Source organism: Cephus cinctus, unplaced genomic scaffold, assembly GCF_000341935.2.
Source record: "Cephus cinctus unplaced genomic scaffold, Ccin1 Ccin1_scaffold0008, whole genome shotgun sequence".
In the NCBI taxonomy this organism is placed as follows: Eukaryota; Metazoa; Arthropoda; class Insecta; order Hymenoptera; family Cephidae; genus Cephus; species Cephus cinctus.
The window spans coordinates 576,136-592,046 of record NW_014332759.1 but is presented as its reverse complement, the minus strand read 5'-3'; the positions used below and the strand labels follow the sequence as shown (position 1 = coordinate 592,046).

At 38.9% G+C, this 15,911-nt stretch overlaps 1 protein-coding gene and 1 long non-coding RNA gene across 3 annotated transcripts; one reads left to right on the top strand and one right to left on the bottom strand.

Annotated features, from left to right (window-relative positions):
- The first annotated feature begins 3,677 nt into the window (after positions 1-3,677).
- On the top strand, positions 3,678-8,572 carry LOC107268993 (enhancer of split mbeta protein). 2 transcript variants are annotated; one of them, XM_025087628.1, is made up of 4 exons: positions 3,678-4,036; positions 4,481-4,570; positions 7,306-7,581; positions 7,984-8,572. In XM_025087628.1, the coding sequence occupies exons 2-4, from the start codon at positions 4,553-4,555 to the stop codon at positions 8,389-8,391; spliced, it is 702 nt and encodes a 233-aa protein (XP_024943396.1). In that variant the 5' UTR covers positions 3,678-4,036; positions 4,481-4,552; the 3' UTR covers positions 8,392-8,572. The 2 variants fall into 2 exon arrangements, with proteins under 2 accessions (XP_024943396.1, XP_015597886.1); XM_015742400.2 differs by having other exon boundaries at positions 3,689-4,032.
- Positions 8,573-10,739: 2,167 nt separating this feature from the next.
- Positions 10,740-12,317, bottom strand: LOC112494661. Its single transcript, XR_003060326.1, has 3 exons — positions 12,185-12,317; positions 11,604-11,965; positions 10,740-11,342 (listed from the first exon to the last, which is right to left on the bottom strand). It is a non-coding gene; the product is annotated as an uncharacterized LOC112494661 (long non-coding RNA).
- Between the last annotated feature and the right edge of the window lie 3,594 nt (positions 12,318-15,911).

Sequence of the window (15,911 nt, the reverse complement as noted above, 5' to 3'; positions counted from 1 at the left end):
GATCCTGGTCGATTCAAATGCCAATGAATAAATTTAAGGATATTTATTATTCTTAGGCAACCTTAATTAATATATTCCACTGTGTATAATAATCATTTTTAGTATCACGTAGCATAATCTTTTTTATGGGAATTTCAATGTACGCTCAACAATAGATACCTAGTCGTAAAATATTACCATCCCTGTACCTAGAATTTTTATGTGAAATTTTAAATTACGCTTCACGTACGATTTCATCCTCGTATTTTGTATTCGTCGAGAGGTTCCTTAATGACTTACTTCTGTGCAATTCATCGTGACGGTGTATGTTATTGGAATTCGCGTGCGTTCAAGAAAAAAGTTGTTGCCCTATCGCCCATAAAATTCACGGACAACCATCGTCAATGGTATAATAAGAAGAACCCGTTTTAATGAACATGCAGCACCGCGACAGGTGACGCGAGAAGGCCCAGAATTCTCGGGGCGCCTCGGGTTCTCAATTCCGGAGTCCTCGATTCCCACATAAATAACGAAGTCCAAAATAAAAAAGTGCCATTAAGGTAAAACACTCCGAGAGGAAACTCGTAAAGTCAGCATATATTATGCGAGATTCGAACAAACTGCTACTGGACTGCATGCTATACTAAAATATTCGCATAATGATCAAATACATAAAATATAATTCTATATTATACACGTTAGATATTCATCGATCATACGAGCTACATCCAATAGCCTGTCAACATTTCAAGTCCAATACAGGAAATGGATCGATAGTATTGATCATGCAAATATATACGTTATAATTATTAAACATGCAAATCTTGCAAAACTTCTCGTACCAAAGATACGGATAAGATAACAGATATCACAACGAAGTATTACCGTACGATTTTTCTTGTCGATGGACCCACTTTTTTTTGGGACCGCAAACGTACGAAATTTACGATTGATCAGTGGTTAAAATATTTTTCCTTTTTTCTTTCTTAATTCTTGTCTCTTTTTTCCTGGTGTCCGTGGGGTCGCATCGTAAGCGAGAGGCAAATAGCGGCGCACGGTCAGGCCCCGTGGCCAAGGCCCATCTGTTCCCTCTTCGGCAATCCTGGTAGGCCTTATGCTCCTTAGTGGGAGAATATGGTATATACTTACTAAAGGAAAGGAGGCAGAGAGCATACGGAGGTAGGAATGAAAGAGGGAGTAGTGTACTCGGTGCAGAAGTTGAGGAGAACGGAGGAAGCGGGCCCCTCGCAGGCTACCGTGAGAACGAGGCAAGGCCCCGCGTCCCACACGGGCCCTTCAGCCGGCACGGGGCCCGACAGAGAGACGGAGACGCCGACAGGCGCGAGCCCCACACGCGACTAGCACACGTCCCAACCCGAGCCGAGCCGAGCTCGCCCGACAACACAGATCTCCCTTTTTTCATACATCTCTGCATCCTTCCTACCATGTCTTTCGTTTCTTATATACATCTAGTCAATCCGTTCCCCTCATTCGTGTTGCTATTTTTGTCTCTTAAAAAGTCTTCTATCGTTATTCTCCAAAAATCTCCAAAAAAAGGCAGATCGTTGTTTTCAATATATCTTTTACGCGCCTGTGACGTCACAACAATATTTTTTTACCTCTTTCTCCATTTTCATCTCCGACAGGATCGTACGATTTTTTCGTGTTTTTACTTCCGAGCAAGTTTTCTTATCGTATTTCTAAATTCTGACAGTGATAATACTCTGGGAATACAGTCGACTTATTAACACTTCCATTCGACGCCATTGAAGTTCTGTTATTCTCAAGAGCGTATCTCGAGACTCGTACGCATAATCGGAGATGTTTGTGCGTCCTGTTGAAATCGCCGCAGCATCCGATATCATTTCCGGTGTTGCGATCCTTCTAATCTATCGTTTGGAGATTGGGTGTGTGCATGCGAGGCGGAGCGATTTTGGCGCGGTGGGACTAGCTTACAATTCTCAAATGGTTATCGCGACGCGGAAACGAGAGGCGTCATTACGAAAACAGCCGACGGCACTTCCATCGTGCCGTCGTAAACACTGGCACGTCTCAAGCGCTACCTGGGTCCCCGCTTAACCGACTCGGCACGCGATAAGGCCCAAGATAACTCACATATCGTCCATTCGGATGACATCACTAATTATTGTTTCTCTTCCCGGTACTCGAGCCGCGAAGCTACCACCGCGACTCCTCGAAAGTCATCGGAGACCTGTGGGACTCTTGGGACTTGAGACGCCAGACCGCAACCAGTCGGCGAAAAAGAAAAAAGAACCACACCGAAATGCGAAGCTACGCCATTTTATGTATCTTACCTTTTCCCTCTCTCTTTCTCTTTAGCTCCGTCCTTATTTAAACTTCTCATCGTCCTTTAATCCAGCGTACATATTGTCTCATTCGAAATTTCTGTTAATAGGTCCCAAACGAAATTATCAAAAAAACTTTTCACAAAATAGTTTTCGTTCAATTATCATGTTTTTCGGAAGATTTCGAAATCTTATGCCCAGTCTGTCTATAGCAGTTTTTACTACGATTGGGTCAGTCTGATACGGTGAGGCCCAAATACGTAGTGAAAATCTCATTGTTTATCGACCGCCTAAGAATACGTGGACTCTTCTTCATCCTCTTTATGAAAAGTGGACGAGGCGAGAAAGAATGTGGACTGCACTCTTGAGGTTCTCCCGGTGTCCCTTATCAAATTTTTGGCCTCTCGCTGAACATCAGAGAGCGATAAGTGGTACTCCATTAGTGCTATCGGCTCACCATTCGCCAGATACGCAAAGCGGCGTGCTGTTGGAGCGGCGTTAAGCCGGCGTTAAAACGGCGTTTAGCTGTCAAGTCGTCTCGAGTGTTGCCAGAGTATCAAGTACCCACGATTGGTACCTACAGTGCATATGCACGAAATGCATCAGAGTCAGATAGCACGTTCAAACATTTGATAAAGGGTAAGTGAGGTTTCTGGTTTGAGAAAAAATTATTTAAAAAAAAGTTTCGTTGTATCGTCCAAAATTTTATTGCTTCTCACAGCAGAGCGTATATATTAGTGAATATAAAATCCTGTAGGAGAAATTATATTTTAGAAGAATATGTTCTCTTGTGAAAGTACGATTCTCGCCAATTAAGAAGTTTACCAACGGGCGCGATGGTATTTCACGTTATTGATCCGATTGATCGACTCGTATTCCAATCGCCACAATCGTCGTATTTGCTAAATAATACCAGGCACGCGTGACAGATTTAAAATTCAATACTATCACTCCCGCGATTCAATATCCTGTATAAGTATTCCTACAATGAAGATCGATGTACGATTCTTCGTAAAAGACAATAGCGAGTGGTTAACCTGAATTACTACAACGTTTCTCTAATAGACTAGACAAAAAGATAGAAGATACAGTTAGAAAAGTATATACCAGTACTTTGAAGAAAAGAAATACAAAAAATTGCATCCTTATCGAGGAGATGAAGATTTTGACTAAATGTCTAGTTCATTTGATTCTAATCGGACGGTCGACCGGTGAAATTGTATTGTCAATGAATTCAAAATGGTCTCTCAGGAGTTCGAAGTTCCTCGAGAATGCTCGAAGGTAAGTGAGAACAGACGAAGGTATGAGAGAGAAAGAACTAGGGAGTTTAGAAGTAAAGGAGAGTAATATATGGTGTATTCAAGGGAGAACGTGTAAGAGAGAGATAGAGAGTGGCTGTGTATTGGCTAGGGCTCGTGGAGGAAGGGAAGGAAGAAGGAATGGCTGCCTCGGCATCGAGTCAGTTCAGCGAGAGACTCCACGGAGAGTGCAGGAGACTCGCTTGTCTAATGTCACTCAATTTTTAATCTGTCAAACAAACCGGCAGTTTACATATGGCTGCTGCCATTTTGACTTTGATTTAAACGGCAGACCTTGTTTATTTACTTCGTTGACAACGGTCACGAGGATTGTCGGTAAAATCATCGGAATCCTGATCGAAGAAGACTTTTGGACTAAACACGGGAACTGTGCGATGATGTCGTACGACTATCCTCATCCGGTTTCCAGGACATATCAGTACAAAAAAGTAAGTCGTAAAAAAGCATTAACACTCAAACTAAGATCATTGACTTTTGCATGACAACTAAGCTGTTAGGCTAGAAAGTTTATTTGACGTATACAAAATATATATACTAGCTTCTTTTCGTTAAACGGTGTTGGATCTTTTCATATTATTTTCGTATGTATTTACATATCCAATTGTGCACCTAATTTGACGTGTCCGAATTATTTTTGATACCGTTTTTGTCAAGTCATATTTCTTGCCAGATCTCAGTATGACGTTTGCCCGTTGCTTTAATTGGGAACTTTTTTCCTGCAATTTCTTACTTTTTCACATTTTATTACGTAACGCTTGTTTGGGCTATCTTCGTGCTACTTTGTACGAAATGTGAGATTTTCGTAATTGTATATGGTCAGTGAATATTATTTTTAAAGGGCACTGTAAATACAGTAGACAATTTGTAATTCACCAGATAACAAAGCCACTGCTGGAAAGGAAAAGGCGAGCCCGCATTAACCGCTGTTTGGAGGAATTGAAGGATCTAATGGTGGACGCACTGGAGGTGAGTCTAATCGTAAAATTACTATACTTGCTTGTACGTACCTCGTACCGGAAGTTCAAACATAACCACACAGTACCCACAAGCAGTGTTTAAAGCAAGTATTCAACGCAGCTACGAACAATTGAAACAATTGGAAACACTGTCATTGATTTGAAAAATGCTAAACTCTTTGTTTCAAGGCGAAAAAAAAGTTTGTCGTCGAGCGCAAAGAAGCTTGGAATAACGCGCATGAAATATTTTGAACATAAAATAAGAGGATTGATAAAAGTGACCATGACCATAGGATTTGCTGCGGTTCTCAGCCATAAGAACAGCACGAATCAATAAAAATGTTTGTCATATTTCTTCGCGCTCGAATTCGTCGCGCGGAATAGAGCACGTGCCCAATTTTTCGAACCGTTCGTTCAGTGTGAACGAGACTTAAATTTTTTTGTCGGATACCAAATCCAACGAAACTATAGTTTCGCGTCTAAACTCCTGTTGTTACGACGACAGGAAACGGATTCCACTTAGTCGCGGGAATCCTCTCATCGAAACCGCCTTGAAGCCATGAGAGCAAGATCACGCGGATAAGCCTAACGCATACATGCATAAAACAACGAGCGTCGTTGTTTTCTCGTCGCCTTTTGGATTTTCCACGATTTCCCATTCCGTGGAAGCGCGCCGTTATAAAATTCACCGGGACGTACTGAATCGTGTAAACTTCACAGTTTTATCGTGAACATTATTATCATTATCATTATCGTCATCCACATCGTGCGCATCTCGTCTCAATCCGATCTGAGTTTAACGATCTTAGTCCCGAGATTCATATCACGGCATAAAAATGATGAAAAAAGAAAATTACGACAGACAGACAAAAAGATGGCTTAATTTTAAAATCCTTCATGGCACTTGAAACTTAATATATCTGTAACTCGATTAAAATTATTGCACGTTCATTAAAATGAATGCCGAACATCGTAAAATATGTTTATGTAGTTATTTCTCCGGAATGATCGATAAATACGTATTTATACTTTGACTTGAGGTAAAATAAAAACATAAAGTTACATATTATTTATACAGCCAATCAAGTTATTGAAGCGATCCGCGTAAGTGGTCACGATGGTTAATACTGATTCTGACTAGTCTAGAAGTTACGTTCTAGATCGTTGAACACTTCCCTCCCTTGATAATCCTGAATGTGTACATGACTTTTAACCTGAATTCGTTTCGCCCTCTGTCCTATTATTTCCTTCCATCCTGCCAACGCGCTCGTCTTACTAAGCAAACAATTCCTCCCTCGAGATCAGACAAGGAACTCAAGAGCAACGGGGGTTCTCAAGTTTTTGTCGACGGTCGGTCGCGCACGATCCGTCGGAATCGAAGCGTGATTGGTCGAAAGAAACTAGTGACGAAAGCTGAAATGAGAATCGAGTGAAGCCTGATAAGCATAAAGAATAATAAAAAAAGGAAAGAAAAGAAAGATCCAAAAATACTAAAGATCGATTGTTAGTCAATCGTCATGAATATTAGTCGTTGAGGAAAAAAGCCGAGTAAGATCAACATTACAATAAATAATTGAGTGAATAAAAAAAAAAGTTCGACGAATAATTTTTTTATTTTGAAACAAAAATTTAATTTTTACATTTTAACATAAAAATTATTTTCAATGCGACGTCATTGGTATTACGTTTTCTTTTGTCTCAAGTATTTCCGTGACACTCGCGCTTCCGAGAATGCTCTTTATAAAAGCTCAGAAAATATGTATTTGAACAAATAAAAGAGAAATAAATAAAGAAGAAACATGTAAATCTTCTCGAATTAATACGTAGGAAGAGATCAGATTAAGAAATTCCGTTCCGCTAGGAAGACACGACGTGGAATTCGTTGCGTTTACTCGAAGCACTTCACGAATTGAAAGTTCCAGTTCTCTTCTGTGTACATGACACTTTAACCCGGATTAGTCTCGGACATCCCTCCAATCCCATCCCCAAAAGTAAACAGTGTATCAAGACCATGGACCCGTGCACCGGAGGTACAAACCTCTGAAGAAGTCTGACAAGGTGAAAGACGAAGTATCCCTCTTGTAGATGGACGTAAAATACGTGTATCAGAAGAAGGTAAAGAAAACCGAAGCAGAAGAAGAAGAAGAAGAAGAAGCGTTCTTGCGGTTCGGTCGCGCACGATCCGTGCCCGAGCGAGCGGTTCGTGTGAACCGAGGTTTAGCTGGGAGACTCGAAGTCTTCACGAACGTTCACGGCTTCACGAGTTTGGTCCTCGCAGCTTCACCAGACCGTGGCGAGATTCAATTTCATTGCCGGAATTTGAATGTAAGAACCGATGGATATCGGTGTTCGTTTGTTCCGTTCCTGCTCGTATAAGAAATGAAATACTGGTAGAAGAGGAGAACGGATAAGCAACACAAAGGGAAGGAAGGAGTGTTGGAGTGAAGGAAGGCCTTTCGTTATTGGGACTCAGCTAGTCGCTGGGTGTAACAATGTCATTATCGGGCCCCGTGATACTCGAAACACTTACTTTAATCTGTACTCAGTTCTTCTCGGCTATTCGCATAACGGATTGTTATTTTATGAATTTTTATCTCGTCATTTATGTACAACGTGGCTTTTAGGCTCTTTTTTGGTCTTCGATTGTCGATTTTACTGATTTTGATGATTGAGTGGAATGCTTTGAGGTGTGCGTGATTTTTTGTATTAACTTTTTTTTTTAAGGTGTGGTTTTTTTTTTTTTAGACCGAGGGCGAAAATATCAGCAAGTTGGAGAAGGCTGATATATTGGAACTGACTGTGCGTCATCTTCAGAGGCTTCAGGCTTCGAGACCATCGGGATTGGCTACTTCGGCTACTCCCAGCGAAGAGGCGTCTGCCGAGAGTAGATGGCAATCGGGTTTTGGACATTGTGCTACGGAAGCTTGTAGATTTTTGGCTGCACTTCCGGGCGAGGCTGCTGAAAAACTTGCCAGACATCTTGCCACTGGCCTACAGCTCACCCGACAGATAAACGTTCAGGTACGTATGAATGGACACGTCAACATTTTTTATTATTCTCTCTCGCCGTGTTAATTGAACATACGCGTAATTGGTAATTTTGGGGAATGGACGGGGTAACGTTTATTTTAAAATTTTTTCGAAAACGTCCAGTCTTACTATTATATATGCCGAATGTAACATGAAACGTATCCGGTGTCCAGCTATTAATTTCAAACTACCGGTATCGCTGTCCATTTTTTATTCATACTCGTTAACTATGAAGTTAATTAAAATCCATCGTTACTGATACTTTACAAGCAGTATTCCTGGGAGAATTAATAAGCGGTAGATGAAAAAAATTTTTTTTTAATATTCAATTTTTTTCTTATCGCTACCGTACCACTTTGATAAATTTTATATTTTATTCATTCTATCCGACAGATGCCGCCACAGAGAGATCTGGTGTCACCGACCATCGCCACCTTGGAGAAAACTGCCAATCTTCTGGTACCTTGTGAACCGATTACGTCACCGGATATTACCACCAGACGATGCTCCACGCCGAAGAGTGTTTCCTCGTATTCGGGAACGTCTGAAAATACTATTGAGAATTGTACAATAGTGAAAGCAGCTTATGCGTCTCCGCACAGTCTGACCTCTACTTTTAATCAGGCTGTCAGCATCGAAACACCCAGCTCGAGTTTGAGTCCGAAAAGAAGCGAGTGTCCGAATCGTGAAAAGATATTTCAAAATTTGACAATTAAGATAAGTAAGACGGATATTGACGAGGAGGAGGAGATTGACGTTGAAAGAGTCGATGAGAAAGATCCCATGTGGAGACCTTGGTAGCACAATGATCGTTTGCCAATTAAACAGTAGAATAATTATCGTTATGCGTATCAAAACTTTTATTAATTGTCTTACGAACAATTAAGAATAATATTAATAGCAGTTAAAACCGATGTGACTTGATTCGTATTAAGATGCCGTTGTTTATTAAGTTTTCAATCAATTTTCATATTTCCTTTTATTAGACTTCACTCGAGTCTTAAAATTATTGACTAGGTCTTTGATGTATTTGAAACAAGTTTTTTTATTATGGAATTCGTGACAACGATTATACAGACAAATCATTACAGGGATATTTTAATAGGTTTTTTTTTTTTATAACGGACATTACTCACTATTTGATATCCTATTATTATAAGTTTTACGATCATTATTCGATTGAGGTAAATATAGTGACTGTTTACTTTATAGCATAGATTATTATTAGATACATAGAGATGACTTTATGAGAATGTTAAATATTTTGGTACTTGGCTTTAAATCGATAGACGGTAATGTCTTCGTATTGGATAATTATGGAGATTGAACAATCATTTATACGGAGATGGACGTAGTGAATTTTACTACTTCTATTTTGAGATACAGCATTTATTATTGCTTACTCTCGTAATATATTTACAGGGCATGTAATTATAATATACTTTTTCTTATTTATTATTATTAATGCACTTCACACGTGAAATCGTTACGTTACTGTACGTTTTTGTTCTCACATTTATATCATTACGACATGTGCCTGTTTACTGGCGTTAGTTATATTTACAGTATAGTTTATATATTACTTTTTTCCTGTAAGATATTTATTTTGTTTTTATCTTAATATTCGCGAGTGATAAGCCTGTGATAGCAATAAGAATAAATTTATACATACAAATATATCAAACAATTGTCGATGTTTATTTTTCGATGAAAATCATTTGTATAAGTTTGGATTGACAGATGCATGCTCCCGATATATTAATAACTTGAATTCGGAAACTTTATTACGATGACTATTGACTAACATAAGTTTCGATCGTGCAGGATTTAAATAGGATTGACCAATCATGTGCAACTTTTGAGAACGATACGCGAACATGATTGGTTACTTCTCTCTAAATTCTATAGTTGGAACTGTAGTCATTGTATTGACGCAAAAATTATATGAAACCTACGTAGCTCACAGACATTATACTCCCCAAATGCTGCTGTAGAAAATAGTACAAAATGCAATATTGCGTACCCTTTGTGACATACTGAATATTATTACATATGGTTAAGGGTGCGTTCCGAAATATACTGACAGTACTGTAAAAGTAATTACATCCCTCTCAGATGCGTATGGATGAATAAGGACACAGCGTTGGTTACAGTATTGGCAGTACTACCAGTACATTTCGGAACGCACCTTAAATAAACTCGCCTGTATTTAGGCAACCGTCTTTCCACTAAACAGTATCGCCATCTAAGTTTAAATTGGGTGTACTGAATGTGTCTAACGATTAGTTCTAAAAATGCAGAGATGGCGCTGCGCGTATTATCCCACAATTTCTTCGCCGTCGGTAACAACGAAACAACCACAAAAGATTTCTACTGTTACCCGATGCTAGTTTTCAATCAATTGTTGGTTAAGGAATTACCGTCAGAAGCCAATGCAGCTTTCTTTTGAATTACAGTAATTCAATTCACTGCCATTACTGGGTAATACCGGCATTTTCTCTTTAACGCAGATGGCGCTACAATACCAAGTTTATAACTACACATATCAATATTCGAAAATTGTCATGAAAAAGCATTTAGAATCATCGAAAGAAATAGAGAAACAAGTAAATATCGTCCGTATCGTATGAAATACAATGAACACGGGTTTAAACTTAATATTTTCTCAAACGTTTTATCGAACTACAACGTTCGACAGAAGAGGGCCAAATAGTCATCAGTTCGGCAAGCTCAAAGAACTTCGTAAGGACAAACTGAAATTTTAATTACTTTTGATCTGAAAGCCGATCTCCTAACTCATCGTCGAATGACAAAACTCCTATAAAATGAAACGGTGGCAGATACCATCACACCGAGCCACAACAGTCCATTAATGAGAGCATAAAACCGGCTAAACAGCCACCAGCAAGCCTGAGAACCACTCGGCTACTTTACGACTTGGGAAATCGGACTCTTGACGTCTCCGAAGGGTCAACTGATCCTGATCCATCTTCTGACGGAAATTAGTCCCCCCAGATATTCTGATGCGGATAAGATGTCAGGAGAAAATGGTTACTGTATAAATCTCAAGCGGCATATACAATAGTCACTACAAATAAAATATCTTATAGTCGTTATAACAAGTACGATATATTAACGTGTCCCTGTAATTTAAAACAAATATAACTATACATATAACGGTCGACTTAAAGTACTCAGAGCTAAACACGCGATCGGCAAATGAATAGTTGACTATCATCAAGTCATGCTCAATAACAGTGATAATTAATTGTTATTGGATGTAGGACAAATGGATGCGATCCCGAATTCTTCGGTAACCATAATTAATTATCATTGTCTTAGATAAAGACCAAGTGGTCTTGGATGTACAGAATTTTGTTCTATGGATTAGTTTTCTCTTTCCACGATATAACATTGAGTGCAACTTTTTACCAGAGTTCCTATGTCTGTTATTTAAATCTTAATCCAATTAACGTACACGTTGATTGCAAATTATCATTCTATTTATTGGTTAGGTCAAAACGTAAATACCTTAACATCAGAGAAGTCACTGCAAAATCAATTGGATTCGCAGCAAAAGCCGATTCCGAACGCAATATTGACATACCCACCAATTTTCAAGGGTGGTCTCTGCGACCAATCCATTTTCGACGTAATCGATTGCCATTGGTCAAAGTCAGCTGGCTGGAAAATCCTCGTCTTCCGGTCTTACGTACAACTTCCCGTATTATCCCCATGATTCCCACGGATACCTTAAATAAGACCAATGGATGATCGCACGCCTTTATTTTCCTTGAGCTAATCCCTACGTACCATCAATCAGACCCAAGATCCAAATTAAAAAAAAAAACAAGAAATATACCTTATCCACGATTTTTTTTAACAAAAATCCTAACATTATAAAAGGGTTTAAATGACTAAAGCAGTAAAGGCAATAACAGCGGGAAACATGTCGGTAACCTGCAAAGGGAAAAACATCGATTGCACAAATGACGTCAGGGGTGGCCTCGTACCTTTTTGTCACACGCATTGTACTTCCCGTGTTCGAAGCCACTCGAATCGTATTCCAACAATGGCGTCGGCAACCCTCACAAAGACTTGACAGGCGCACCGCCATTTTCAAGCTTGCCGACAAAAGTGCCGCCATCTTGATTTAGTGACCGCAATTGTCAATGAGCCGATTGTTGGCAAACTCTATACTACTCGCTCCTCTTCTTCCTCCTCCACCTCTTTTAGACTTGTGATACGAATACGATGTCCCATGGAATGTTCTTCCTGAAGCATCCGGGGCTACCTGTGGTCGTTGGCGTGTGGTCTTTGCCGCCCATTGTTAACGACGCCACTTTCCTCAATGGAACCACGATGGTTGGACTGACTGTCAAAAGAAAAAAAAAATCAAATTTGATAACGCGCAAGTCAAAAAATAAAATATAAAAATTTCACAAGACCAAATCATTATTTCATATTTATTTTTCAACTTTGTTATTTTGATTCGATCGATCCGTTTCAATTGTGCATAGTCGATGTACGAACGAAAATGAAAAGTTGATAATCAATGACTCTACTAATTATTCTGGCAAGAATATTTATTAACCTTGATTATTTAACACGTTCTGTTGAAAACCTGTTTACTCGAGGTCTACATTTACATAGTAGTGACAGGGTAGCTGCTACACGACTCACGTAGTATTTGGGTTGATCTGATCTCGTAACAGGAAGTTCTTCGGGCTTGGAGCTCGAAATATGTATACAGTGTACCGATGTGTAGGCTACTCGTTCTGATAGTAAGAAATTATTACTGCACGTGGGCGAAGTATTAAATGGTGTATTGTCTTCGGGTGTTTATGGTGCTAATAAAAATTAAAATCATAACTCGAGTCTTTTAATTACTTCGTGACACGGTTATTTGATCAAGGATGGTTTTGAATGGTAAACAAAAGATTGTTTTTATTTATACGTGATAATAATTGTTATTAAATATTTTTAAAAAGTACTCCTCGACGCGCGCGTCTAACAAATGATCCTTTTATAGATTTTACGTTATGCAATTCTCCGTATATATTTCAATGCGAATAAAATTCAAAGAGGAAACGACGATTATAATTTTAATAGTTTCCAGGTATTTGCGCGTAAGATCGCAAAGTGCATTATGACTAATGGCAAGTCACGTTTAATTATTTATAACCAGCATCAATTTCACGTAATACTACTGCGTTAAAATTTTCGAAATTTTTATACTAGGTAAAAAAAATTTTATAAAGTTTACAATGAAAAGATATACGCGTCCTTTAACGGTCGTTAACTAATGTTTCTTAACTAATGAAATTCTTAATGAATTTTTTGGTGCATTTTGGAAAATTAATAATTAAATTATAAACCGAATAGCCACCAAGGCATCTAACCTGAAACGGCATTTACCAAATGGTACATTTTGACGTCAAATTATATAAACATTCTTATGCTACTTATCCCATATACCTAAATGGTCCAGTAATAAGGTAGGTAATAAGATGTAATATTATTCAACGATCTGGTATGTGCACGTAAAATCTATATTAATCGTTCTTTTATTGCATTAGATATCAAATGACTGCTAACGATACTAATTATTCAAGTGACTATTCTACAATACATAAGTATCCCTTTGCTATAGTATACTTGAAAATAAAATATATGAATATTTAATTTTAATAAAAATATTTAGGTCTAAAAATTTACCATAAAACGACAATATGTATAATAAACTCTACAGTCATACGGACAATATATTTATTAATCCCATATAAAATCATTCGCATATATCTATATGGTGTGTTATCACTAATTTGTTTCCAGAATATATACTATATTCTGTAAGAGTATATATACTCTATATGTATACTTACATTTAATATCAGTAGAAATTTCGAGTAGCGGCAAGATATCTCAATCAAATCAAGTATCCCTACCCGACAGGGACAGTATAAAAAAGATTCGAGAGAAAAAATGACTCCTTTTTTTTATTTTCTCTCACAGGTCCCTGGTCAAATCTGAACGCGAAGGTTCGGCCATTCCGAATGTTTCTGTAGAGAGTCTAGATGTGTAAAGTGTTGGCAGTGTTGACCATGGCGGTTCTGCGGCGCGTCAAAGAGTCCTCATTAAATGCTGGCAATTAACTGCGCCCGAACTTGGGACCCCAGAGTCCCAGCTCAGGTGTAAACGTGGGTCCGTCTTGTCGAGGCTCACGCGCTTTAATGGGCCTTGCCAACAAGAACGATCGGCATGTGACCCATCTATCACATTGCGAGCTATTACTTAATGCTCGAGCCATTCTCAACGTGGACTTGCTAGTCAGACAATTATTAACTAACACATCGGACGTGACTATTTTAATAGACATTTCAAAATTTTTATTATTATCACGTGACCTGTTTTCAAAATCCGTCATATAGATACCGTATATGGACTCTATCGATTTTTCATCCAGAAGACAATCGGTGAAAAAGTTGTTTACTGAGAAATTTTTGGTACCGAGAAATTTTTGGCACCGAGACCTGATAAAATTCCTTGAAATAAAGACATTTTGAGTCGAACGATACCAGTGGGTCTTGAAAAGATGAAATGTTGTCAACTCCTCCCAAGAGCAAGCTCCATCACGTAGATGAGATCTCAATTGGGAATCGTCGCAGTGGTCCCAGGACTGTAAATTTTTTTTTTCAACATGAACAGACGCTAAACGGAACGATTGCTGAAGAGGAGCACCCTGCTTGGATGATCAATCTCTTGAATCCCATCTGAGACTAAGAGATGCATAGAATTGACACCTATAGAAGCTAGGAAGCTTTCTCTGAGATCTGAAAGACGATTGGTCCGTTCTTGTGGAAGGTCTTCTGCCATTGGCTGACATTGTTCAGCATAATACCTCAAACTGGTTAACCCATGGGGATATCTGGATGCATTCCTAAATTGAAAATTTTAACTGTCATCCAAATTGAAGGCTGGGCCCTACTTGGGACTTGGGCTGCCACCTAATTGTTCCCATTGAAGACTGCTGAAGAGGTGCGGTTTTTGCACTATCTGAATATCTGTACTATTGTATTCAGCCAATTGCAACTATTACTCATGCATTGATGTATTTTGACAGGTGCAATGTTACTCACAGAGGAAGGAGTTTACTATCCCGTAGATAGGGGTAGTTTGCAATTTGCTCGAAAAAAACCGTGGGCGTGAACCCAAGTGACTGGTATGATTAATTTTCATTTGACAGGAAACACCAAAATGAAATTCTTTGCGGAGCGTGGAGGAAGAGCGTGAGGGTGCGATGAAAATTTTACTGCACATTTATTATGGGCATTCGTATGCACATGCACTAATTTTTATTCCTTCTTCATGTTTGCTACTATGTGGATGCCGCGGATTCTCTCGTCGTTATCGTTCAGGGCATACCTTAATGGTTACGAAGGGAAACGAGACACTGACATGGCTGTGGATAACTGGTCCAGAGTGAATGGCGTCGGTAGAAGCAAACTAGGCTCCACCATGTTGCACCCTTCCCACGCACCTGCAATCAGCTCCTCATAAACTACAATCACGACACGTGCTATCACGATCCATAATGCAGATGCAGATGCAGAAGTTGGTATGCGCGTGTCCTTGAAATGGAGGTGTTCTCTGAGCTTCTGATTGTAACAATAAAAAGGGTTACTGGGTTGGGATGTTGATGTGGGGTTCTTATTGTATTTAAAAATGAGACCTAAAATGGACCTTATGAATATCTATTCGATAAGAATCGATTAATTTTCAATAAATGAATAACTTTTATTAAAAAAATTAAAAATTTGCTTCAACATCAAATAAAGTTGAAAAGTTGAAGAGATAATGTAGGTTTTGTCCAATGAGATATTACAGAATGTAAACTTAAATGGTTGAATCAAGTATCAGCAATAGGGTGTTGACGGGGTGAAGTAAAAAAAAACTTTTTTTAAATCGTATCTAGTACGTGGGAAAAATAGATACGGTCAATTTTGGTATATCAGCAATTATTTTTAGTACCGAAGTTTTTGAACCTTTTAAAAATTATGCAGTTTTAAATTGAAAAATGTTGAAAATTTTTTTCAACGAATCTTACGCACTCAAGTTCCATAAAAGTTCAAGAAATACAGTATGAAGATTGCAAGGAGAGAAAGGCGTCCAAGACGGGCGGAGCTTCAGCCAAGACCACCTCCTCGTAGATGCCTGTTGAAGAGCCAATGCAACACGAAGAGAATCTAAATGGCGAGGCAAGACTTTCTTCGTGGGCCTCTTTGACGAAGGCGGGGCCTTCTCGACCTCACTGACGTTTG